Below are 26,352 nucleotides of genomic sequence, written 5' to 3' on the forward strand. Positions count from 1 at the left end.
AATACCTTTTTGTGAAGTTGATTTTATTCCCTTTTGATTATCCTCATTACTAAAGGAAGGCCTTTATAGGATAGATTCCATCACTAAAGGCCTTTATAGGATAATGAGGATTATCATCTTTTCCATTTGTATTCAGCAAAATATTTCACAGGGTTTTCAAAAATAATTCCAGTCGTGTTGTTGCTGTGCTTTAATTGCACAGGTGTTTTAACAGCAGGAACTGTTAATTTGGACAATTTTTTTTCCCATCCACATTTGCATTCTCGAGACTTCATTCTTTGAAAAACAATACTTGCATTTTCCACTTTCCATTCATCACATGTTTTATGTTTGCTAAAGGTAAACATGAGCTTTGAATATTTTAACAAAAGTTCAGTTCACAGCATTCTAGTCAGTGTCTGTATTATCTGGTCTTATCAATTGGCTTTCAGCACTTGGCTTTCTGGCTGTGATGTTTGAAAAGTTTCAAAATAAAAGAGGACTGCTTGAACTAAAAGCGGGTCAGTAGCTGAGAACACTAAAGCAGAGTTTTTCCTTCTGATTTTAAAAGTTTTTGTACAGGTGATCCTCAACTTACAACCATTTGCTTACCGACTGTTCAACGTTACAACAGGACTGGAAGAAATAACTTATGAATGGCCTTCCATTTAAAACTGTTGCAGCATCGCCAGAGTTGTGTGATCAAAATTTGAGCACTTGGTCAATGTCATATATTTTATTTTGACTCTAGCATTGCCTTAGCAATGCTTGTCTTAGCATAAGACAAGGATTGCATGTGATCACTACCACTACGTTGTGCTTCCAGGAAGGAACTGACGCCAGGTATGCCATTAAGACAAGAGTTGACCAGTCATTGGCCTTGCAGACACTGAAACTACGGCTTCTAGTATCCTTTACATCAGATAAGATAACCAAGATTGTCCAGAGTCTCAGACAGAAGCTATCCAGGCTTTCATCCTTTTGAATCTGTACCTAGAAAAATGTAATTTCTTGTATGGTTATGTAATTGTTTTCTCCAGGTTTAAGCCAGGCTTGTGTCATCCATTGCACTAAGTAAAATGTGGGTTGTTTGTGGTGACCTCAATAAACTAGGGTTAGCCAAAGTATGGTTTATTGGGATGTGAGAGGCAGGCCATTGTAGTCTGTAACCGCAAATTGTGGAGACAGGATTAGGGCATTTTAGAGATTTACTGACTTATTATAAGGTCTTATGACATGAAAATCAAGTGTTCATTGAATAGCAAGATTTGTCTGTTCTGAACTAGACAAACACTTTCAGCTTCTACTTTTCCTAGAAACTTAATTGCCAGTAATATACACATTGTTAGCTTCCTGTAACAATATGGACAATTGAAATGTGAGTAATACAAAAAGTACTTTCGGTGAGGCCTCCATGATTAATTTATGGCTTTTCTTGTAATTCAGGCCTTCCTTAAAATTCAAAACATCCTTTGGACTTAAGACAGTGAAGACTAAAACTGTCCAGCTAAAGACCCTCTTATTGGCGTATTTGCCAATAAGTGAAAGATTGAAAGTGAACAGGTGGCAAAACCTGTTAACAACAATAATGCTCCCTTCTCTAATCGCAATAGCACAGCAGTGTAGAAAAAAAATCCAAAGTGAATCAAAATATGTAAAACTATGGTGACACAAGCAAAAACAGCCCAAGGCAGGGTAATTTATGATCAGAAGAATCCACTTCATTTGATCTCAGGTTGGCTGCCTAGGATTGGTTGCAGCAAGGTGAGTTAATTCCTCCCCCCCACACACACACCTCTCTGTAAACTGCAAATGAGTGTGTGTACCCTGCAGGACAAAGATTGAATTTCTGAGACTTTGGGTGAGTTGGCAACTGCGGTTCAGGTGCTAGCATTTCCTCCAGCACGGTTCCAAAGATAAGATACATTGTGGAAGAAGAATTCTTCTTCCTTTTCTCTCTTCTTCCCCAGGATCTTATACCAACTTTTTCCAAGAAAACGAGGACACACAAAGATGAGATGATCTGAACAAATGTTGATGGTGGTGCCAGCCAAGGAATCTTAAGATTATACTGATCCTGTGAAAAGTAAGTAACTTTAAGACTTCCTACCAGGATAGCTCAGAATAACAGTGTTGGAAGTCACTTCCTAGTCCGACTCCCTACTCAAGCAGAAAACCCTACGCCGTTTCAGGCAAATGGTTGTCCAATCCCTTTTTAAAAACCTCCAGTGATGGAGCACCCACAACTTCTGAAGGCAAGTCGTTTCACTGGTTGATTGTTCTCCCTGTCAGGAAGTTTCTCCTTAGTTCTAGGTTGCTTCTCTCCTTGATTAGTTTCCATCCATTGCTTCTTGTCTTGCTTTCAGGACCTTTGGAGAATAGGTTTGGCCCTTTCTTCTTCGTGGCAGCCCCTTAGATATTGAAACACTGCTACCATGTCACCCCTCGTCCTTCCCAGCACTGTTGTTTTGTAAGGGGCATTATTTTGTCTTCTGTTAATTCCTTGCTTTGCCAAATCCAGAGACCAACATTTCTCTTTGCAGGGATATTGTTTCCTGCATTTCTTCATTCTGTTCCTCCATTTCTAGGATATCCCTTTTTTTTTAGAAAAAACAAAATACATGTTTTATTCTTCCTTGAGGGATAGACAATATTTTCTCTTCTTTCTCACCTATTTCATTTTTTTTTATCTCCCAACCTTTCTCCAAGCAGTTCTAGGGGATATTCATGCTTAATCCCTTGGTGCTGTTTTCTCTGCTCAACAGTGTGGCAAGGTTGGTTAGGCTGTGAGAATTCCTAATTGTGTGCAATTTGTGTAAAACCACTTGACTTACTTTAATGTACCAACCTAGACACTGATTGCAAATCATTGTTTTAGCATGAACTAAAGTACGTCATTTGTTAATTGATAAAATTTATTCAGCGAATTATGGTTAAAACAAGCCATGATTTTGCAAGACTTCAGTCAATAAGTACCCTTAAGATTATTCTGAAAATCCTAATTTCCCAAGTCCAGTTCTTAAAACCATATACAAGCTAAATCTGTGCATCGTGCAAACTCTGTCCTTGTGTTCATGTTATGAATAATCCCCAAAACTCAGTTGTTCAAACTATATAAGTATGTTGTGCGACTATGACAGCTATCTGTTGAAGTGTTGGCCTTTTAAATTAGCTATTTATTTTTTTCTTTTTAAAAAGATTCTTGAAGCTTTTCTCTTGTTCTCCACTGTAAAGTCTTGGTACTGCATAATAATTTTACGAGGAACTTTCAAGGGTTTCATTCATAAGGAAGTAAATGCAATTTATTGGACCAGGGAAGACTAGGGGAAAAAGTGATCTGACAAGTTGGATTAAGGATTATTAATGCTGAAAGATTTGCTAAAGTTCTTGAAAAATATAGGGTAGTCTTTTTAATAATTTCCCCAGTAATTTCTGATTATCTCACAAGCTAGTAATGGGTTGATTTTTTTTTCCTATTGAGACTACAGTATAGGAATTACATTTTCCTAGTGAATTTGGGTAACTTTAAACAGCAAGAACATTAATTCATTTCCTCCTGGTGTTTTCGGATGTAAACGGATATAAAATACAAATAAAATTCTAAGGGTTATATATACCGAGCAGTAACTCTATCAATATTATTTTATTACAGTAACCTTTCAAACACACAGAGGGCATTATCAGTTAGTTGCAATGTTTACATCTCAGGTGGGGCACTTAAATAAATAATTGGGCTTAATTTCTATAGAAATGGAAGGGATTTAAATGCACTTAGCTATGCAAATCTGTATCTGTGTGTTTTCAAGTGATCTTCATGAATTTTAGTTCATGGGTGTCCAACCTTTCGGCTTGCCTGGGCTGTGTTGAGTGAAGACGAATTCTCTTGGGTAGCATATAAAATATATAATATAGTTAATGCATATAATATCATCACATAATAAAAGTTTATGAACTTGTGGGACCGCATTCTTAGCTATCCAGGGCAATGAGTTGGACACGCTTGGTTTAATATACAGGGGCACACCTGTATTTCTTACCTGTACCCATCACAGGATCATTACTGATAAACATCAAGCATCAGATGAGAACATTTCTTTTTTTCTTTTTGACTGACTTTGGACATGGCAGTGTTCCAATCCTATCAATGATTTGTTTGTTGGGTTCCTTAGTAACACATAAGCCTTGACATACAACTGTAATTGAGCCCAGTGTTCTGGTCGCAAGTCGTTCTGGTTGTTAACTAGGTTATCATGTGACCATGCCTGTTTTGATGACTTTTTTGGTGGCAGTCAATAAGCTAATCCATTGTCCGCAATTGGTGTTTTTTTGCTGGAAATTGCAACTAAAGGCTGGTTTTTAGCAAAAAATGCCATTAATTGTGATCCCGTGTCAGCGAGATTCTGCAAATGGTGGTAAATGTTGGCTGGTTGCCAAGCACCCCAAATGCAATTACTTGACTATGGGGGGAAGCTGGCAGTTAGAACTGAATCTGGGTCTATCCAACATGCTGCTTATCTCTGTCTCTATCTCTCTGTCTGTCTGTCTGTCTCCATGCAGCTCATTTGAAACTGTATAATCCAAATTTACTAATCAATGAGAAGTAAGTCACAGTTTCTGCTCTTGAAGTGGCATCAGCCTTATACAGCTTTTTGCAAAGATTGCTTTACCTTTTTTTGCAAAATATAAACTTGATGCAGTGGCAGTGAGCCAGTGTGTATTATTATTTTTAAGGCTATTTGAGTTTCTTTCTCTTGTGCTATAAAGGAGCTTGCAAATAAGTTTTGTGAAAACAATATGTCTCATTAAATTATAAAGTGGAACTGGGACCAAAGCCAGATCAGTTTTACCTTTCTACCTCAGGGTCATCTGAGAAGCTATTGCAAGAATAATTTAGTGCATGGTGGAAGTGGTGAGTGCTTTTTTAAAATATACGGGTACGATACCTTTTAACATTCATACAATTGGGGTAGAATTTTAAGAACCATACAAGTTTTTTTCAGACTTCTGCAACAATTTGTCCTTTCTTTTCAACCTGGATAGAATTTCAAAGCAGTTTAACGTAGTCTATGAAAACATGATCTCAGTGAAAAGATCAATCTAAACAAAATCTCTACCATCAGAATAGATAAAGTCACTATGTGTGAGTTGAGCAGCCCTATAAATTTGTTTAATATAAATAATTACAATTCTACAGGAAGGCCAAGAAAGAACATTTGTAAAAAGCCCCAAAGCTTGATGAAACAAAGTAAAATATCAGATGCAATCTCTAAACTTTAGTTTATTTTAACATGGTTTGTTAAATAAATCACAGTGGTGGCTTCTTATAGAACATAAAATAGTACTTGCTGCATTAAACTCCAATAAATTTATATCATAGAAATTTAATAGTAAATAAATAAAATGCAATAATAAAAAGAACATCAAACTGTTGTAGAGAAGCACGAAAACAATCACAGTTGTTTTTCTGTGATGGGATGTAAGTAGTTGTAAAGAACTTAGTTGTGAAGTAGAAGAGAAGTACCTTGACATCAGATAAAAGTAGAATACATTTTATTATGCTCAGTGTAATAAATTCTATGTTGTAATTGCCAGCTATTTCTAGATGACTATCTAGAAATTTGCTGTTTATGTAGCTAACATAAGCATTTTTTTCCAACATGCAAATAACCGACCTTCGTCTCTTAACGCCAGGGTGAAAAATCACAAAGGCCTTTGCATTTCCCTGAGTCCATTAAACAAATTCAGTGCCTCTCTGAATTTTCAAGCATTCTCTGTGATATTTGAGCGGTGCAGAAGTCATCGGAGGCGATTCGTTTCTGGATAAGTTGAAGCGCATCACTTGGTGAGAATAATATTCTTACAACTAGATTACAGGACGTGATTAGGAGAAAAGCCTGTAAACAAGAGACCTGTGATACTCATATGATATGGTGCATACCAACAAAAGGAGTCTCTGAGCAAAAGGATGATGTGGTAGTGTAATAATTAATTTATATGACACTGTACTAAGTTATCTAGTGTTTATACCTGTCAGATGAATTTTCTTGTGTGGTGCAAAATACGCAACTCTCCAGCCATAACATCCGTGTTGTTTGTTTCTTTTAAAATAGTTTCAGGATGAGATTGGCAGCACTGAGATGATCTAAGTAAATCTCCCAAGGGCTCTTTTCCTACAAAGGCCAGGACCTGGATCCATCATGTCTGTTCCTTACAATGACATCATTGAAAATCCTGACTATCACTATTCCGAAACCTTGGAAATCGACAAGTTGTAAGTTTACAGTCAGCACACAGTATGTGCCTAGAAGGAATCTGGATAGAGATTTTTAACTCATATTTTTTAAACCCAGCCTTGGTTATTTTTAAAAATAACTCAAGGCAGTCAACCTACCTAACACTCCTTCCTCCTTTTCCTATCAACATGGCAGCGCATGTATATGCAGTGGCTCGACACTCCAGAGACCGGTATTTTTAAATTAATTTATTGTTTGTGTATTTTTTAGTGAGTGCTCTGCACCTTCAGGCACAAGTAGTTTACAGTCGACAAGAATTATTATTACTCTTATATTGGTCTGTTGGGTGGATGTTTGGGCGGTTTTAGGGGTGGGGAATTGTGGTGGGTGGGAGTGTGTTTGGGGATTATGTGTGTGGGACCTGGTCTTCAGATGTCACATAAATTTCGCTGTATGTGTATACTGTGTATACACATACAATGACAATAAAAGTTTATTAAAAGTTTATAATTTTTTGTTTGTTCTGCAGAAGACCTTCTCAAAGAAGTACACACCGTCCAGACAATCCTTACGCCCCCTTTGGGGACGACGACAAGGAAGGAGGACAAGGACAGAATTCACCAGTTCTGATACCTCTGAGATTAGTACTGAGTCCAGACGAGACCAAATATCCACCAACCGATTATGGGTTTGAATTGCCCAGAACAAACCCACATGGAAAGGAATATGGTATGCAGCTCCATTGAATATATAGATAACAAAGCAGATAGTTTTGAAGTGTCTACAGCAGAGGTCCCCAACCCCCGGTCTGTGGATCAGCACCGGGCCGCACTGATCCACAAGCAAAGCCCCATCCGTGGGATGCAGGCAGGCATCACACAAAACCACGCCCCCTCCGGGCCACAGAAAAACCTCTCTCCAAGGAACCGGTCCCTGGTGCCCAAAATATTGGGGGGCGCTGGTCTACGGTATAGAAATAAGTTTATATCTGTACTGTCTAAGTCAGGGATAGGCAGTTTTTGTTTAATGTTTGGAGCAATGATCCGAACGCTTCTGAGTCTAAGTCTGCCAGCATGAATCTCATGAAGTAGGCTATGTCTGTTGTTGTAATGAACTAGCCAGTTTTGTTTTGGGTTAGACCACTTCAAATTGGGGGGAGATTCCCATGACTTAATGTTGTGCCATATACTGTACATATTTCCCTGCATGTAAAAAAAACCCCTCTCCTGTCAGTTGGAATTGCTATAGCCTAGATACCCCTCATTTTTGGTGGCTGGGTTCATATGTTAGGCTACGATAAAGTGTGATTAGCTTGTTTGTGGTTTAGCATGTTTTATGAATCCAACCATTTGGGCTTGCAAACCGTAGCTTACGATTTAGAGTAGCCCACTGTGGCTTACTAAGTCTATCACGGATTAAGAAACTTAGATTAAGAAGATATATGATTTCAGTTTGTATGCAATACAAGAGGAGGAAACAGTTCATTCTCTATTTTTCTTTTTTTTCTTTTTCATCAGTTAATCCTTCTTTTGAGTATGAACCAGAACTTGAAGGGATATTACCTACTACCAGCCGTGCTGTCGATATTCAGGATGCAGACAGTTATTCAGATGCATCAGAGAGAGGTGAGATTTAAGGCAATTCATGTACTGGCTGTCATGCACCGAACTGACTGGGCAGTTCTAGATTAGGAAGGCAAACATTTCTGCTTATGCATGTAATGATTGTGCCTTATTCATTGAAACCTGCATACGGTAAATTCTTTATTACAGTTAATATTGTCCAGAGGCGTAGCAGGCGACACAATTATGCAACTTTTGCAAGGCCCAACTTGCTTCATTTAGACCCAGAATATATGGAAGCAAAGAGGAAAGAAGGTGAGTTATTTATTTATTGGATTTAATTCTGCGGTCTTCCGTATACTTTTTCAAATTTTAGAGGCTCATCAAGAACTTGATTGCTGTTATTATAATTATTGACTGTTGGAATGCAAAATATTCTAGTTTTGTTGGGTGGGGCTCTGTTGCCTCTTACTTATGGGATGGTTCACCCAAAGCAATTTATCTGAAATCAACAGAATCATAATGGCTTCCTGGGATACGTGAACCCCATCACTCTCCTGATTTTGTTGCCATCTTTATTTTTGCAGAAGAAAAATTAATCAACGATCTGTCAAGCATGTCCACCCATGAAAGAGTTAAAGCAATCCAGAAGATTCCCAAATCAATGAAAGAAAAACGTGAAATTAGGTAGCAAGCATATATTTGTATTCTGAGGGTACTTAATTAACGTGGGAGGGTTAAAAATGCCTCATTTTAAATGTAACTATTTCACTTCTATTTTCTTCTCTGCATCTAGGAAGGAAATAAAATACATAAAACATCTGTACTGTATATTTGCATTCGGACGTTATACCTAGCAAACATTTGCATGCAGACATTTTTGTTAAACGTAAAAAAAGATTGTTTAATTGAAAAGCTGGAAAAATCTTTTTTTTATACTGTCTGGTTCTCACTTTAATTTTCCCTCTGGATTTAAGTAGAAACTGATTTCTCTTTGCTTTGTCAACTACTCTAGGAGAAGAGAGTAGGAGGGGAGGAGAGAAAGAGGAGGGAAGTAGGGAAAGATTAGAGAGGGTGGACGCAGCCTGGGGGGAATGGGCAGGCGGTACCAATGGTTAGGAATTTAATTGTATTTTGTATGAATAAATGGAAAATAAAAACTTTTAAACTACTCTATAAGTGGATATAGATACAAAATTCCTAAATATTCTATATTTAGGTGACAAATGGCTTTAAACCAGTGGTTCTCAACCTTTTTAATGCCACGACCCCCAACCGGTCGTAAGTCGAGGACTACTCAACCGGTCGTAAGTCGAGGACTACTCAACTAGTGCAGCACCATTTGCAGAATGGGACTTTTGGCGGGCTCAGCAGGGCAGGAACAGCCTGGAGAATTCCTATTGGCTTTTGAAAGCCAATAGAATTAGACTCTATTCAAGAGAGTCTATTCTATTGGCTTTCAAAAGCCAATAGAATAAAAGGGAGTAGCACAGCTAAGGAAAAGGGGGAAAAAAATGGCGGACTGCATTGTTTGGCAACGCCCGTGAAGTGGTCGTTCGACCCCAAATGGGGTCCCGACCCACAGGTTGAGAACCACTGCTTTAAACCTTTAAATAAGCATGTTGTGCACATGGTTTCATTTTGCTAATGGACACGTCAGTCTTACCTTGAAAGGAGGAGAATGTAACTGGAAAAAAATTGATTCAAAACAACTCCTGGAGTTTTATACTTTTTAGTTAAGCTAGTATTTTGGACTTGCTAATTCAGAATGAGGTAATGAAGTGGTTGAAGAGCTGGCTTCCCTCCCTCTGCCTAATATTATTTTGCTGTTTGCTCTTTGACAGGAACCGTGTCCTAACGGAAAAAAAAAAGAAATCCTACAGACAGGATGCTCATCTGAATTGTTGTACCCAGTGCTTTTACAACACGGCTTTGGTAAGGAGTGAGGTTGTTCACTAAGGACCCCTTGTTGAGAGGGAGAAGAACATTACCTGTTGCAAAGGTGAACAGGCTGTACTCACCTGGTATTTTAGACTTCAGTCTCTCAACAGCCCCAGCCAAGCACAGGTAGCTCTTGACTTACAAGGGGTCCCCAAATTTATGTTGCTAGGTGAGATGTTTGCTACGTGAGTTTGGCCCCATTTTACAACTCTTCTCGCCACAGCTATTAAGCAAATCATTGCAGCTGTGAAGTTAGTAACACGGTTATGAAGTAAATCTGGTTCTCGCAATAACTTGGCTTGCCAGAAGGTCACGTGGCCCTGGGACACCCCAACCATCATCAATATGAGTCAGTTGCCAAGCGTCTGAATTTTGAACACGTGACCTTGAGGAGGTCAAGAACGATCTGTAGCCTATCACTGCCAGTATGCTGCAGTGACTTAGAACAGGGGTCTCCAAACTTAGTGTTCTGTCCCAATCTACATACCTACGTCCTAACACTTGGCAACTTTAAGATTTGTGGGCTTCAAGTCCCGGAATTCCTCAGCCAGCATTCTGGGAGTGAAAATCAACAAGTTTTAAAATTGCCAAGTTTGGAAAGCCCTGACTTTAGAAGGAGGAAGCCTCAAAGCTGGCCTGGAGGTTTACTCTTCATGTGGATCTCCAGGTGCTTTTCCTGCCTTGTGAGCCAGAGTATATATCATGAAGCCTGACTGAGTTATTTTGCATCAGAAACGTGATCGAATCAGTAAGGAATTGGATGGTATTCAGCTTATTGCAGAGTCTGTAGCCCAGCAGTGAGGGTTTCTTCATTAAATTGGGTCAAGCAAACCACACGAAGGTGATCTTCATAGAAAAGATGATCAACTGCTATTGGAAGCAGAACTGGATGCTGTATTTAACCAAGTCTCCTGTTTGCTATTTTGTTTTTCCTCTCCTAGTCCTTCCGGCAGTTAAAGAGCAGCTTTGTCGACTGCCTTCAGCTCTTCCGGTTTTGGCAGAAAACGCTCAAAGACATTGGCAGCCAATTTGGGACCAGCATCCATTCCTACTTTGTCTTCCTGACGTGGCTTCTCATGTTCAACGTTTTCTCATTCCTGATCAACTTCAGTTTTCTTGCCATCCCTCAACTCATCGCAGCCCAGCCAAATCACCTTTCCTTCACGAGTCTGGAGTTTTTGACCGGAGCTGTACGTGGGTTTATAAAAAGAAAAAAAGAGAGAGAGACAGAGACAGAGACAGAGAGAGACAGAGAGACAGAGCTGGGCTTTCTGTTTTTTCTTTCATAAACCAATTGGATTGGTGGTTTATTTGTGGTTTATTGATTCAGCCACTGTTGGCTGGATTCATTTGACTTGCCAAGCCCTGAATCATAGTTTTCATAGACTTCAGTTTTGGCAATAGAGGAAAATATTTGTGGCCAGGGATGAAATGAGGGCTCCTTGGTGCTCTCTGAGCTTGGCTGTTTTCTTGTAGACGTTTCGTTACCCAAACCAGGTAACCTCATCAATCCTAGTCATCACCTAGTTTGGGTAATGAAATGTCTGCAAGAAAGCAAACATTTCTCAGAGAGCACCCTCACCTCAGTGTTTGGATTCATACAACATGCTAAGCCCAGCATGCAAACCACTGCATGTTTTAGTATGGTATGTGGCTCTAATTGCCTGTTAAAGAAAGACTGTTTAAAGGGAAGTGTCCCAAAAGGAGCTTCCTTTTACCTCGAGGCAGGAGGGGCAGCAAACCAGTCAATCAATCAATCAAATCAATCAAATACATAAATAAATTACAAAATAAGCTCAGTGTGAAACAGGCTAAATACCAATGCAATCTTCTCTGCCTCTATGGGCAGGGGTTCTCAACCTTGGCAACTTTAAGACTTGTGGACTTCAACTCCCAGAATTCCTCAGCCAGCTTTGCTTTGCTGGCTGAGGAATTCTGGGAGTTGAAATCCACAAGTCTTAAAGTTGCCAAGGTTGAGAACCTCTGCAAGTCTATGGCGAGGGAAAAGTATTAGACAAGGGATACTGTCAAGAAGAATCTTTTGCTGACCTCTTGAATTCTGATGCTTTCTCTTTATCGCCCTAGGGTTATTTTACAAACACGGTGTTCTACAATGGCTTTTACACCAACGGCACAATAGCAAAAATTGAGAACGCCGCGCCATATTACATGCAACTGGCTTACATTTTCACAATCGGGATTTATTTTATCATCTGCTTTCTGAGCTTGATCTACAGGTATGTTGGTTAAAGCAGGGGTCCCCAACCCCCGCGGCATGCCCACTACCGGTCTGCACAAACAAGCAAAGCCCCATCCGTGGGATGCAGGCAGCACACAAAACCACGCACCCTCCGGTCCACAGCAAAACCTCTCTCCACGTAACTGATTCCTGGTGCCCAAAAGGTTGGGGACCTCTGGTTTACGGCATAAAATGTTTTATAAAATTTGCCAAATTTCAGTTACATAGGAGTCCTGGATTTTGGACACCTTGTATTAAGGAAGCCCATTTGAGGCATCTAGATTCAAAAACCGTTAACCTACGATGCAGCGTTTCACTCAGTTAAAGGTTACAGACCCAAGAAGTTTAGTAGATTATCTCCTCCAGATAATCTCTCCTAAAATGGATGCTCTTTTTTTTTTCTTTTTTCTTTTAAGAATGAAAAGCAAAAGGAGCAGCCAGGGCAACTTACACTTTCATGTGTGGTGAAGCGATTTACTTCTTTAAATAAATGTCATTAGGCCCTTCTTTTAATTCTCTTCCTTGTTTCATTATTCTGTTGCTTGTAATTGGACCCGGGCACAGAGACTCTCCCTAGCAGTTGCCTTGGAGACAGAATGGGCCCTAAGAATGCTGATTTACTACAATGGCAGTGCAGGCAGAGACCTAAGTACAAGCTAGAGCGCCTTGACATAAGCTGCAATAAAGCCAATCTGAACAATTTATGTTTTCAGCTTAGTGGAGTAGTTTTCTTTTCAGTGGAACACAGACACACACACACAGACAGACACACACACACACACACACACACACACACACATATCCAGGGCTTTTCAACCTTTTCACAGATTGTACCACTTTTAGGACATGACATTATTCGAGTACCACCAGAGCTTAGCAAGGTGTCAAAAACTTGGGGGGAATTTTGGGCTTTACTGGTTAGATTCATTTGTTGTTATAGAAACAGCTAGTTTGTAATAATAATAATAAAATTGGAAGGGACCCTGGAGGTCATCTTGTCCAACCCCCTGCTCAGGCAGGAAACCCTATACCATTTTGGACAAGTGGCTGTCCGGTCTCTTCTTAAAAACTTCCAGTGTTGGAGCATTCACCGCTTCTGGAGGCAGGCTGTTCCATTGGTTAATTGTTCTCACTGTCAGGAAGTTTCTCCTTAGTTCCAGGTTGCTTCTTTCCTTGCTTAGGTAATATTAGGTAATATTATGGAAAAGTGAAAAGTTGAGGTTCAGTGTTAATGCTTCCTTCCTACTGCAACAGTGGAACTCTCTTGCTCCATTCACAACACTCTTCGCTCGCAAAGGCTGCTCGCTCATGCTCTCCTCACCGCTTCGCTTACAAGAGCCTCTTCTATTTTCTCTCTTTCTCCGTGTGTTTTTTTTCCTCCCCCGCCAAAACCTCCTTTTATAGCTTCTCCTCTCTTCCTCTTCCTCCTTTTCTCTTCTGGATGTGCCAAAAGCTCCAATCAGCATGCAGACACGCTTGCACATCCTGGGGCTTTTCCCTAGCCCTGCAGCTCCAGCTGATCTCTTCCAGGTCTGTGCGGCACAGCTTTGGCTGGTTCCCTCCCCTAGGGCTCGCGTACCACCTGCCAGGTGTGCTAAAGTACAACAAGTGTACCACCAGTTGAAAAGCCCTGATCTAATCCACCAAGGCATTAGCCAATTCTGCCGAATCCCATCAAATTGAAAAAAAGTATGTACAGTGGTAACGTCACTACTCATCCTTAATAGTTTCCGGGAGGAGTGACGAGTACCGAAAACGACGAGTACCAAATAATTTTTCCCCCACAAGGAATAATGTAGTGAATCACAAGGCAGTTGATATCGACAAGTTCTAGTTTGTGCATGGAGTACCGAACAAACAATGGTTACCGGGACAAAATGTTCATGTCAAAATTAATTCGGTGCCAAATTTGATGAGTTTCAAAGCAGTTGAGTACCAAGACATCACGCTTTTGCATATAACTTTTAGGGCCCCTGCCAGGGACTGTCTACTGCCACCCGGTCAGCAATTCGCAGAGCAAATTATAAACCAGATTGAAAAAATAACATCCCAAATGACATTTATGCAATCTTTTTCCATTGTGGCTGCGGAAAAGGTACTTAAAGCGGTGTGCCGTCCTTTCTCTTTCCCCTTGCCCCTCTCATGTCACTACAGCATGGCAAAATCCTTCCGTAACAACATTGTGATGCCTCAAATGCACTCGGGCAACGCTGCCAAGCTTCTTTGCATCTGGGACTTCAGTGTGATGGACGAGAAAGCTGTCCAGATGAATCAGAAAAATATCTGCATGCAGATCAAGGTAAAGAGTATGGCAGTCCGGCTGGAATCATATTTCTGCATCAAAGAGGTTGGTTTGTCTCAGGAGAGTTGACAGAGCAGAACATAATTCATTCTAGCGGTCCATGGCTTTCTCACCATTCCTTAAGGGACTCATCCTTTGAACATCTCCTTTTGGGGAGTAAAAAAGGAGAAATCTTTCATTCATAAGATGATATTCATACACGATCCCCCAAACTATCTTTTAACGTTACCTCTCAGTTTTGCTAATTAGTTCCTAGTCGGATCTTCGGTGCTCTCTGAGCTTGGTTGCTACAAATATTCTTTTTTATTAATTCCAAGTCAGGAACCTCTGAAGCTTAGCAATAGCAAAAGCACTTCGACTTATATACTGCTTCATAGAACTTTAGAGCACTGATGAGAGCAGTCAGTCTCTTGCTCCCAACAATCTGGGCCTTCATTTTACCAACCTTGGAAGGACAGAAGGCTGAGTCAACCTTGAGCCAGTCAGGATCAAACTCCTGGCATTGAGCAGAGTCAGCCTGCATTGTAACAACTGCGCCATTACGGCTTGCTTGCTTGCTTGCTTGCTTCCTTCCTTCCTTCCTTCCTTCCTTCCTCCCTCCCTCCCTCCCTCCCTCCCTCCCTCCCTCCCTCCCTCCCTCCTTCCTTCCTTCCTTCCTTCCAACTTAGCAATAGACTTATATACTGCTTCACGGTGCTTTACAGCCCCTCTCTAAACGATTTAGAGAGTCAGCCTCTTGCCCCCAACAATCTGGGTCCTCATTTTACTGACCTGGGAAGGATGAAGGATGAGTCAGTGGCAATAGCAATAGCACTTAGACTTATATACTGCTTCGTAGTGCTTTACAGCCGTCTCTCCGCAGTTTAAAAAGTCAGCCTCTTGCCCCCAACAATCTGGGTCTTCATTTTACTGACTTCAGAAGAATGGAAGGCTGAGTCAACCTTGAGCCAGTCAGGATCGAACTGCTGGCAGTGGGCAGAGTTAGCCTGCAATACTACATTTTAATTACTGCATCACCAAGGCTCTTACAGCAGCTCTGGGCAGCGATTGAATGCAAAGCCAGACCTGAATTCCAGCCTCCTTCTTCAAACTTATCTAAACTTTCTTTTTTTCATCCTAGGAGACCCTTTCTGAAATGCGTATTGAATCTGTGAAGCTATCTCTGCAGCAAAGGATTCTTCGCTTCTCGATTCACCTGGCCTTCTGGTTTCTCTCGCTGGGCTTCACGGTGGCTTCGTGTGCTGGCATTTACTTCTTTTCCCTTGTGAATTTACAGGTCAGCTGCAATTCCGTGGTTTCCCACCCCGTGGCTTGCTTTCTCATGCCTTCATTAAATCACGAATAAATAAACACGCACTGTTCTGGGAATGGGTTTGAACAAGATGACAGTCTATTCTTGACAGGGTGTTGATGGAAGGACCGATTCCTGAGAATGCTAAATTTCTCTCCCACCCACCCATAAAGCCTCTCCAAAACATTGCTACAAGTTGCCATTTTTAATGAAGCAGAATTGAAGGATAAAGAAATATTGAAAATCCCGGAGGAATCATCATTGGAATGTAATGAATTAATGAGATGCAACTCTACTTAGATTTATGAAATTAAAATTGAAATTAAGTCTAGATGGGGGGGGCAGGCATCCAGTTCTTTGTCCTGGATTTGCTTCCTTTGATCAGAGTTTACTGGTAGTCTCAGCCTATCCATCTTTCATCTAGGAAACTGTGCCCTGATTCCAAGTATGGAGCTGAGAACTGCTTTCCAAATTCAAGAGAGGTGGATGGACTGAGATATTACAATCACCAACTTTCTTAAAAAGTCCAGGAACTGTAAAATAAGCCTGTTTGCTTGAATTCCCTTCCAAAGTGGCTGGTTGATCCTCCTCCCCTTTCCCTCCCCCCCTCCTCCTCCCTGCAAACCCACTCCATTCTAGCACTGATGATGTTACCTAGTTTGGTAATGAAACATCTGCAAGAAAACCACAAGCTCAAAGAGCACCTAGTTCCCCTTCCCCTCCGCCTTTTCCCCCACCCCATTCCTGCAATACATTTGCGAATATAGCATGACTAAGACTCCAGGAAATTACTCTGAGCTCTTAACAAAGGTTCTCTCTCTCTCTCTTCACTCCTTTTCGAGTTATTTCTGAATGAGGAAAACACCCAGCTTGAAAACGAAGCTGCCATGTTGATCTTGCCTATCGTGGTGAGCCTCTTCAACCACGTGATGCCATTCCTGTACTCCTTCTCCAGCTTGGTTGAAAAGTTTGACTATCCTAGGCACCAGATCTACACTGCTATTATCAGGTACATTGGGCTTGTTTTTGTCCTCCTTTGGAGAGAACCAGACCCTAACAAACCATCTAAATCAAGGGTCCCCAACCCCCGGTCCATGGACCGGTACTGGGCCACAGCACGCCAGCAACCGGTCCGCACAAACAAGCACAGCCCCATCTGTGGGATGCAGGCAGCACACAAAACCACGCACTCTCCGCTCCGTGGAAAAACCTTTCTCCAAGGAACTGGTCCCTGGTGCCCAAAAGGTTGGGGGCGTCTGATCTAAATAGTATTTACTGCAGGAGTCCCAACCTCAAGGGCTGTGGCCCACTCCGGCGTGGCTTATTTGGAACCAGGCCGCACGAGCTGTGATTCAGTGCGCACATATGCAGCTCAACTTGTGTATGCGGCCAGCCGGTTATCCTGTTCAGAGCAGATTTTGAGGAAACAGTTGTGAGCATCCCATGCTTCTAAACCCTGAGAGCTGTTGCTTCCTCTCTGTAGGAATGTCATCTTGAAAATATCCACCATTGGAGTCCTCTGCTACTACTGGCTCAACGTAGTAGCTCTCTCCAAAGTGGAGGTAGGTCTTTCAAGCATGTTTTGGTATGGGTGCAAAACTTCTTACTAAGTGATGAGAGGCCTTCTTTAACTTAAGCTGGATTCACAGATTGTGCTAAGCCATGGTTGAGCTACCTAGGGTTCATTGAGCAAGCTGCCATTGGCTAGTTTTGTACAATACATTAAGCCATAAACTAAGATTATTAAAAGGCAGCTGTTGACTTCACAAAACTAAATAAACTCTTTGGGGGTGTAGCTCAACCTTCTCTGACCTGGATAATGATTTCCAGGAATATAGATGGGTTTACCCAGAATTTCCCAGCCAGCACAGCCACTGCTGAGAATTCTCAGAGTTGATGTCCGCAAATCCGGAATTTAGGTTTCACATGTTCCATGAATAAATGACATTTTTTAAATCTCTTGTTCTCCCCATTAGTGCTGGGAAACCTTCATTGGCCAAGATATATACAGGCTGCTTATAGCAGACTTTGTCTGCTGCCTCCTGGGTTCATTCTTCGGTGAATTTGTACTACGGTACGTGCATAAGTCTGATATTTGATCCAAATCAAACTTCCATACTGATAGTCCTCAGCCTAATTCGTTGGGCACCGTTTAAAGTTAAAATGGCACTGAAAAACATGACAACCAGTCCTTGCACTTACAACCGACACGTAGCATCCCCACAGTCGCATGATCAAAATGTGGGTGCTTGCCCATTGGCATATATTTACAACATTGCCATGTCTTGGGGGGTCACGTGATCACCATTTGCGAACTTCCCAGCTGGCTTCCGACAAGCAAAATCGAAAGGGGAAGACAGATTTGCTTGGCCACAGAACTTGTGGTCCCAATTCTGGTTGTAAGTTGAGAACTATTTGTATTTCCACATCTGGATTGGAAATTCCTAGATTGGAATAAGCAGGTTGGAGGCATCTCTGCTAGGCCACAGTTATATCAGCAGAAACCACCCCCCCAATCCAGAACCAGAAGTAAATGACGTTCATTTAAAAGTAGAGAAAAAAAATAGAATCCTTCAAAGAACATCCAGAAATCAGGAATTTGTTATCAGTTTCCAAATGGAACTTGGGAGAAGGGGTTGGCTGAAGGTCTACCTTATTGTACCCCAATTGTTCTTCCTTTCCTCTACCAAAATAATAATAATAAAAAATATTGTAATGCTAGGAGTTGGAAACGTGCTATTATAGATGATCGCTCACAGGTCCAGATTAGTTTATTTATATCCCAGTGGGTTGTGCTTCTGATAATCTTCCATTGAGCAAAAGAACAACTTCCGTTTTGGAAAAAGACTCCTTAAAAACGGTGACACATCCAGAATGTCTTTACTGCAGAGCTGCTGCATAATCTGTTCTGGAAGAGGTTGCCAAACTCCCTAACTGACAAATCTGCCATTTCAGACTTATTGGCACCGAATGCTGTAAAAAAATTGGCGTGCCAGAATTCGACATTGCTCGAAACGTTTTGGATTTGATCTACGCTCAGACTTTGACATGGTGAGTTGGGGGGGGGGGAAATCACATTCTGAAGAGTCACAGGCTGGGGGCTACAAATCCAGATCGATAAATACCCTTATCCAAGCACAAAAACCACTCTCTGCTTACACTGAAGTGTGTCTTGTCCTTGAATCTCATTTTTTTTTCTCTTTTCTTCAGGATTGGGATCTTCTTTGCTCCTCTGCTTCCAGCCATTCAGATGATAACATTTTTCATCATATTTTGTGTGAAAAAGGTTAGGCCGCTTTTTGTGATTTTTTTTTCCTCGCCAGCCTTAATTGCATTGTTCTTCCTCAAGATTCTTGCTGTTACGGATTATATGTGGACCCCCCCCCCCCAGATCAGTTGCCTTTTACTCAGTTTGATGATCAAGAGCACTCTGGGGGCACAGCACAAGGATGAGGCCCGATCAGGACTCGTGCAGTTTGCTAAGCCAGCTCTGCTTCATACTTGTTGCTGAGTCATAAACTCAATTGCAGTGACGATAGGGATGCTTTTGGAAGAGCTGAAGGACCAGGTTAAAGACCAATCATCATGGAAAAGATTACTCTATGTCAGGCATGTCAAACTTGCGACGTCACGTGATGTCACGCGACTTTTTCCCCATTACCGGCAATGGGGTGGGCGCGGTTTCAGTATGATGCATCTGGCCCGCGGGCCGGCAGTTTGATATGCCTGCTCTATGTGGTCACCAAGAATTGACAATGATCGATAGCATGCAATGGCAATAGCAATAGCACTTAGACCAGTGGTTCTCAACCTGTGGGTTGGGACCCCATTTGGGGTCGAATGACCATTTCACGGGGGTCACCAAACAACGCAGTCCGCCATTTTTTCCCCCTTTTCCTTCGCTGTGCTACTCCCTTTTATTCTATTAGCTTTTGAAAGCCAATAGAATAGACTCTCTTGAATAGAGTCTAATTCTATTGGCTTTCCAAAGCCAATCGGAATTGTCCAGGCTGTCTCTGCCCTGCTGAGCCCGCCAAAAGTCCCATTCTGCAAATAGTGCTGCACCAGTTGAGTAGTCCTCGACTTACGACCGGTTGAGTAGTCCTCGACTTACGACCGGTTGGGGGTCGCGGCATTAAAAAGGCTGAGAACCACTGACGTAGACTTACATACCGCTTCACAGTGCTTTCCAGCCCTCTCTAAGCGGTTTTCAGAGTCAGCCTGTTGTCCCCAACAATCTGGCTCCTCATTTTACCGACCTCGGAAGGATGGAAGGCTGAGTCAACTTTGAGCCGGTCAGGATCGAACTCCTGGAGTGAGCCATGAGTTAGCCTGCAGTGCTGCATTCTAACCACTGCGCCACCACGGCTCTCAAGGAAGCCCTAATGCACGGGCATCAAACTCGCCGCGTCACGTGACGTGTTGCAATGTATCATGACTTTTTTCCCATTGCTGGAGCTGGGGTGGGCAGGGCCTCCTCTGCATGATGCAACCGGCAGTTTGACACCCCTGCCTTAATGCAGGAGCTACATATGGTATTGAGCAAAACCTACCCCGTGCCATAGCTTTTCCAGGTGTGCATGTGCCCCACTGCTCCTTTCGGTGACCCCCAAGTTGACACCATCAAATTGCCGATTTTTAAGTGGCAGGGTGGTAAACACCTGTTTCTGCCTTTGCTCCTCCCATCTCCCCATAGAGCCTAAAAAATGGGAAGACTGGTTGCTTCCCGACACGTGATCTATCTTTTTGTGTCTGCCACTGCTTTGCTCCCTTTAGCATCAGGGCTGAATATTTTGTTGCCGGCAAGGCCAAAAGACTGCCCCTCTTCCATTCGGTGTTCTGTGTGTGTGGGTCAAGCTGTTGGCCTGCCTATGACCTCTCTGCCTTGCCCCTCCAGATCAGCCTGCTGAAGAACTGCCAGCCGCCCCGCAAAGCTTGGCGAGGGTCCCAAATGAACACCATTTTTGTCTTCCTCCTCTTTTTCCCCTCTTTCACCGGAGTCCTCTCGGCCGTCGCGGTCACTGTCTGGAGGTCAGGAGCTCTGTGGGTCCACCCTGCTCAAGTAGCTGCAGGCCTTTATTTGATATTTCAGCCCAGATTCTGGAGAAATCTTGGGCACGATGCAGCTGGTCGTTGGTGTATTTGCTTCTCCTGGATCCCTTGGTTCCTTGTGAAGGAAATGGAGGGCTGGCTTTGGGCATGGGGGGAGGAATGAGCCAATCATTAAAGGGGGGGGGATTTTCGGAAAAAGAATATCCGGTCTTGAGGAGGGGAGGTGTAAGAAAGAAACTCCCAGTAACCCCCACTTTGATTATGTTTATAAGTAATCCTCGCCTTACAAACCATAGTTGAGCTCAACATTTCTATTGCTAAGCCAGACAGTTGTTAAGTGAGCTTTGCCCCATTTTATGACCTTTCCTGCCACAATTGTCTTAATAATAATAATAATAATAATAATAATAATAATAACAATAATGTTGGAAGGGACCTTGGAGGTCATCTAGTCCAACCCCCTGCTCCGGCAGGAAACCCTATCCCATTTCAGACAAATGGCTGTCCATTTGTTGGAGCATTCACCGCTTCTAGAGGCAGGTTGTTCCACTGGTTAATTGTTCTGACTTGTCAGGAAGTTTCTCCTTAGTTCTAGGTTGCTTCTCTCATCTCTCATTCTGGGAGTTGAAGTCCACAAGTCTTCAAGTGGCAAACTTTGAGGACCCCTGACCTACAACAATAAAGAGCCATGCATCTTCTTGACCTAGCCTACCTCGAAGGTCTGGCAGCTCCTCTGTTCATGCGGGTTTCCTCTTTGCTCCTCTCCCTAGGCCAGGGGTAGGCAACCGTGGCTCTTTTATGACTCGTGGACTTCAACTCCCAGAATTCCTGAGCCAGCATGGCTGATTCAGGAATTCTGGGTACTGAAGTCCACGAGTCATAAAAGAGCCAAGGTTGCCTACCCCTGCCCTAGTCTCACCCATCATGGTAATCCTTATCAACAAGGTCAGAGATCTCAAGATTCGTAGATCTCCTCAGGGGCCTGGTGCCAGCTGATATCTAGTGATCTCTCTGATGCTGCCTACCATCTATGAGTGTTTCCTTCAACAAACTTCTAAACTGACTATGTTTGTGTGAAAAGAACCTGTCCTTCCCCCCCCTCTCTTTATTTTCCAAGACGGAAACCTTCCGAAGCGTGTGGCCCTTTCCGAGGTCTGACAGCTCCCTTCGAAGCTATCTCTGGCTGGATTTCAGTCTTGACTTCTTCACCGGGCTCAGGATGGGTAGTGTGGATCTACCGCAACTTAATCGAGAGCACACACTTCTTCTTCATCCTTTCAATTATTGTGTTGTAAGTTTCCCACAAAAGGGGGAAAAAAAGGTGGGATGAAGAAGGAAGGTGACCCGTTTGTTAAAGGGACTCTTTAATAACGCAGGACATCTATAAATGATGTGCCTTACGAATTATGGGCTTTTTCTGTCTGAGGAGTCATTGTTGCTCTCTTGGTGACATTTGGTGACCATCTTGGTGACATTCTTGCAGACATTTCATTACCCATCTAGTTAATAACTTCAGTGGAAGAAAAGTGGTTCCTTGGGGGAACCGTACTGACGGGCACCGTTTTTCCCATTTGTCTTCTTTCTGAAATCTTTGATGCCCCTTTGTGGTACCAATGAAGGAGAATATTTGTAGTTATTATCTACTTTGGGTAATGAAACATCTGCAAGAAAACAATGAAGCTCAGAGAATCCTGAGGACTTCTCCTTTAAACCCTGAGCTACAAATATTCTCCTTTATTGGTTTATTCGGTCTGACAGCAGAGTTTGGAATCTTGGCTGATCTTGGCTCTGTAGTTTACGGGCCAGCGGTAATTTTACATCCCTAATTCTGTTTTAGGATGCTCATATACCTTTTCTGGCAAATCATCCGTGGACGAAAAACAATGGTTAAACTGCTACAAGAGCAAATTGTTAACGTAAGTATTTTCTCAACGAGAAATCCTATCACTCTAGATCAGGGGGTCTTCAAACTTGGCCCATTTATGACTCGTGGACTTCAACTCCCAGAATTCCGGAGCCAGCCGTGCTAAGGGGAAAGGGAGAGGTTTCCAAGCTGAGCCATGCTGGCTCAGGAATTCTGGGAGTTGGAGTCCACTAGTCATGAAGGGGCCAAAGTTCCCCACGCTGGCTCAGGAATTCTGGGAGTTGAAGTCCACGAGTCATAAAAGAGCCAAGGTTGCCTACCCCTGAACTCTCAGGAAAGTTTAGTTTTTGGTTAAAAGGCTTCCTAATATCTTGATCTAAGATACCCATTTGCTCTGTTGAACGGATTGCAATATATCTGTAATTTTATTTTTTATTACACTTCTTGAGGTTTTGAGGTATCGCAGTTTTTATAGTTACTTACCAAGTTTTAATCAAATTTCAGATTATATTGTGGAAGCTTAGGGGGTCTAGGTAAGCCATCAAGAGTATTTTTGACTGCATCGGAATAGAAATGTACTTCACTGATTTTAAAAAAAAGGAAGGGTTACTTTTCAAGCAAGGCGTTTGACTGTTGCGATTAACTTTCTAAAATAAAACATTAGATTAATTCATCTAACTCACCGTCCCTTTTTTATTTGTTTCTTGATTTTATAGGCCGGCAAAGATAAAATGTTTCTACTGAAGAAATTACGTGGACTGCAAGCTTCTAAGATGCCCTCTTTGAGAAGGCAGCCAGAGGTGAGTTTTGCAGATTTGACCTTTTATGTTGAATTTGTTATGAGAAGCTGGGGATGGGTGCATAATTGGCCACACACAACGCTAGTCAAGAACAGAAAGTAAGTCAACTTTTGATTGGTCTTCCAGAGGGACTCCTCTCTCAGCCAGCTGCCTAAGGGGCAAAGCTGTGTTTTGCTGCCCAGCTGCGTGGAGCCCTTTCTCTGGAGAGAATCTTCTACTGAGGTAATAGCAGGTGCAGTTGAGGGTGTGGTATGAGCACTTTCCTCCTTGTAGTTAGGTTGGATTTCATACTTCACCAACCTTGGCCATATTGATGTTTGGAGAAGATGGGAAATGATAATCTGAAGGATACCTTAGGAGGCTGGAGGCTAAAACATATAAGGAACAGTTGCTGGAGTTGGGTATGTCTAGTTCAGGGGTAGGCAACCTTGGCTCTTTTATGACTCATGGACTTCAACTCCCAGAATTCCTGAGTCAGCATGGAATTCTGGGAGTTGGAAGTCCATGAGTCATAAAAGAGCCGAGGTTGCCTACCCCTGGTCTAGTTTAACAAAGAGAAAGACGAGGGGGGACATGATAGCAGTGTTCCAATATCTCGGGCTGCCCTAAAGAAGAGGGAGTCAAGCTCTTCTCCAAAGTGCCTGAAGGCAGGACAAGAAGCAACAGATGGAAACTGATCAAGGAGAGAAGCAACCTGGAACTAAGGAGAAACTTCTTAGAACAATCAACAGTTAGAACAATTAACCAATGGAACAACCTGCCTCCAGAAGCGGTGAATGCTCCAACACTGGAAGTTTTTAAGAAGAGACTGGACAGCCATTTGTCTGAAATGGGATAGGCTTTCCTGCCTGAAGATGGTTAACCATAAATGGCCTTAGCTGTGTCTCCGCCAAATAGAAAGCTTATTTCCTCACAATATTGGACTTCTGGTAGCTCTTGGCCCAGCCTTCTCCACTTTGGTACTTTCTAGATGGGCTGGACCAAAACATCCGTAATTTTCATCCCATGCCCTTGTGGCCAAGCCACCTAATAAAGAGCAAGATTGAGGAAGGGGGCAGGCCAGAGAAGGAACACAAGAAGAAATGAGGTTTACAGGAATTCTTTTGCTCTCCTTCCTTTTTACAGGACAGCAAAACCCCTGAAAGTTTTGAGGGTTTTTTTTTAAATGAACTTATTTGTGTCTTGAACTTTATTTTCTGTAGCTCCAAATTGCTCAGCAATTGTGATCATTGCCTTAGTTATCTGAACATCCTTAACTTCGTTCTTTTAACTAACAAGTCAGAACTAGTTGATGTAGAACCAGGGTCTTCAAACTTGGCCCTTTTATGACTGGTGGACTTCAACTCTCAGAATTTCTCAGCCAGCGTGCCTGGCTGAGGAATTCTGGGAGTTGAAGTCCACAAGTCATAAAAGAGCCAAGTTTGAAGACCCCCGATGTAGAAGGTTTTGGCATGGGAAATACAATGAAGGTAATACAATGAAAATACAATGGAAATACAATGAAGGTAATAGGTCCCATCATGAATTTGATGCTAACGAAAAGCAGAAAGGCTAACCTAATTTCCACTAAGTGTAGAAAAATATTAACATGCTGGGTTTTTATGAATAATTATTTAAATTTAAATTAATAGTATGAATGAGTACTATCAGGATACAGAGTTACAGAATACGTTTGATGAATTAGCTGCTTTATAATGTTTAAAACTGGTCTGTGATTCAAATCAAAGTTTATGTTTGTCTCCTTTACAGTTTGCTGGACACCCTGTGATGGCTACCTTTAATCCTGGTAAGTACTAAATATTAATTAGGCAGAACAGTTAAACTATAATTAGCACATTACTATTATGACTACAGGCTAGATTGGGAAATCAAAACACGGCTAGGAGAAAGGAACTCGGTGAAGCAACTCTGTAATCATCGGAAGTCAAGCTTGACACAAGGTTTCTCTAGTTTTGTCTGCAGGGGGAAGTGACAACAACCAAATGGGCCAAGGGTGTAGAAAGAGGCTGTAGGGAAGTCCCAAGTCAACAAAGCTTCTCCTGGTGCTGACAGAAAGAGCAAACCTAGGCATGTAGCCTTCTATAAAAGGTTGAGATACCTCTCAGAGCATCCCAAATTGTACTTCTGAAATTTGGTGACAAACCCAAAGTTTGGTGGTAATTCCTGGCTTCTCCACATCTACAGAGGTTTAAAAAAAAACACACACACACACCTCTGTAGAAATCAGGGTGATTTCACTGACCATGAGGCCACAGGTCCATGGGCATCTGAGGCAGGAGAATTGGGTGTTCAGTGCGGGTGGCATTTGGGAGGAAAAATCCTAAAGGGACTATTAGGAACATGGATAGGCTGCCACAAAGACGAGGGGGGATTAACCTATTTTCCAAAGCACCAAAAGACAAAAAAGGATGGAAACTAACCAAGGAGAGAAGCAACCTAGAACTAAGGAGAAATTTCCTGACAGTTAGAACAATTAAACATGGAACAACCTGCCTCCAGAAGCAGTGAATGCTCCAACACTGGAAGTTTTTAAGAAGAGACTGGACAGCCATTTGTCTGAAATGGTGTAGGGTTCCTGCCTGAGCAAGGGGTTGGACTAGATGACCTCCAAGGTCCCTTCCAACTCTTTTTCTTCCTTTTGCTTGTAACAGAGGCTAACAAAATAACCCAGAATGCTGGAGTATCTGACGCCCTGGTTTTGGCTTTGAGAGCAAGACAAGAAGCTGAATGGGAAATGGAAGATGAAGAAAGCTTGAAGTGGAAGTAGAGAATGAAGTAATATGCACACAACAAGCACTTTTTATCTAGAACTTTGCTGTTTGCACAAATAAAGTATTTGCAGGAACCTCCTAGAACTCTAAAAATTGAGAAATGTTTAATTAAGCGACTGGGCACTTTTACATTTGTTGAGGTTTGTCTTTATTGACTTCAGGAAATGCAGGTGCCAAACTATTCTTTGTGACAACGATCTCTCCCCAGGTCTCATCAAAACTTACTGTACATTTGAGGAAAAGGGCTACGTTAATTTATTTTATCATGGAAATCTGATAGTTGGGTAATATAACCACCAGGAATCATTCCTTAGACAT

General features: G+C 42.1%; 1 protein-coding gene across 8 annotated transcripts; it reads left to right on the forward strand.

Moving 5' to 3' along the window:
* The first annotated feature begins 393 nt into the window (after positions 1-393).
* Positions 394-26,127, forward strand: TMC5 (transmembrane channel like 5). Of its 8 annotated transcripts, none has more exons than XM_039360499.1 (26): positions 394-822; positions 1,950-2,065; positions 4,840-4,888; positions 5,671-5,821; positions 6,090-6,250; positions 6,742-6,941; positions 7,730-7,837; positions 7,985-8,089; positions 8,362-8,461; positions 9,619-9,709; positions 10,657-10,905; positions 11,801-11,952; positions 14,109-14,253; positions 15,377-15,532; positions 16,390-16,556; positions 17,031-17,109; positions 17,524-17,621; positions 18,503-18,598; positions 18,758-18,833; positions 20,445-20,578; positions 21,717-21,890; positions 22,437-22,515; positions 23,180-23,263; positions 23,390-23,485; positions 25,013-25,049; positions 25,915-26,127. In XM_039360499.1, exons 5-26 carry the CDS (start codon positions 6,177-6,179, stop codon positions 26,028-26,030), a joined length of 2,616 nt encoding a protein of 871 aa, XP_039216433.1. In that variant the 5' UTR covers positions 394-822; positions 1,950-2,065; positions 4,840-4,888; positions 5,671-5,821; positions 6,090-6,176; the 3' UTR covers positions 26,031-26,127. The 8 variants fall into 8 exon arrangements, 6 of the variants coding, with proteins under 6 accessions (XP_039216433.1, XP_039216434.1, XP_039216435.1 ...); XM_039360500.1 differs by lacking the exon at positions 394-822 and adding an exon at positions 1,815-1,840; XM_039360501.1 differs by lacking the exons at positions 394-822; positions 4,840-4,888 and adding an exon at positions 1,815-1,840.
* The last annotated feature ends 225 nt before the right edge of the window (positions 26,128-26,352 follow it).

This window comes from Crotalus tigris, unplaced genomic scaffold, assembly GCF_016545835.1.
Source record: "Crotalus tigris isolate CLP2741 ecotype Arizona unplaced genomic scaffold, ASM1654583v1 scf7180000019173.45859301935:6455823, whole genome shotgun sequence".
Lineage (NCBI taxonomy): Eukaryota > Metazoa > Chordata > Lepidosauria > Squamata > Viperidae > Crotalus > Crotalus tigris.

Bases quoted from the DNA above. Each gene is read 5' to 3' on its own strand.
- TMC5 (XM_039360499.1), top strand. From the start codon at position 6,177: ATGTCTGTTCCTTACAATGACATCATTGAAAATCCTGACTATCACTAT. The intron at 22,516-23,179 runs GTAAGTATTTTC...TTGATTTTATAG, and splicing joins TACAAGAGCAAATTGTTAAC to GCCGGCAAAGATAAAATGTT. The intron at 23,486-25,012 runs GTAATAGCAGGT...TCTCCTTTACAG, and splicing joins GGAGAGAATCTTCTACTGAG to TTTGCTGGACACCCTGTGAT.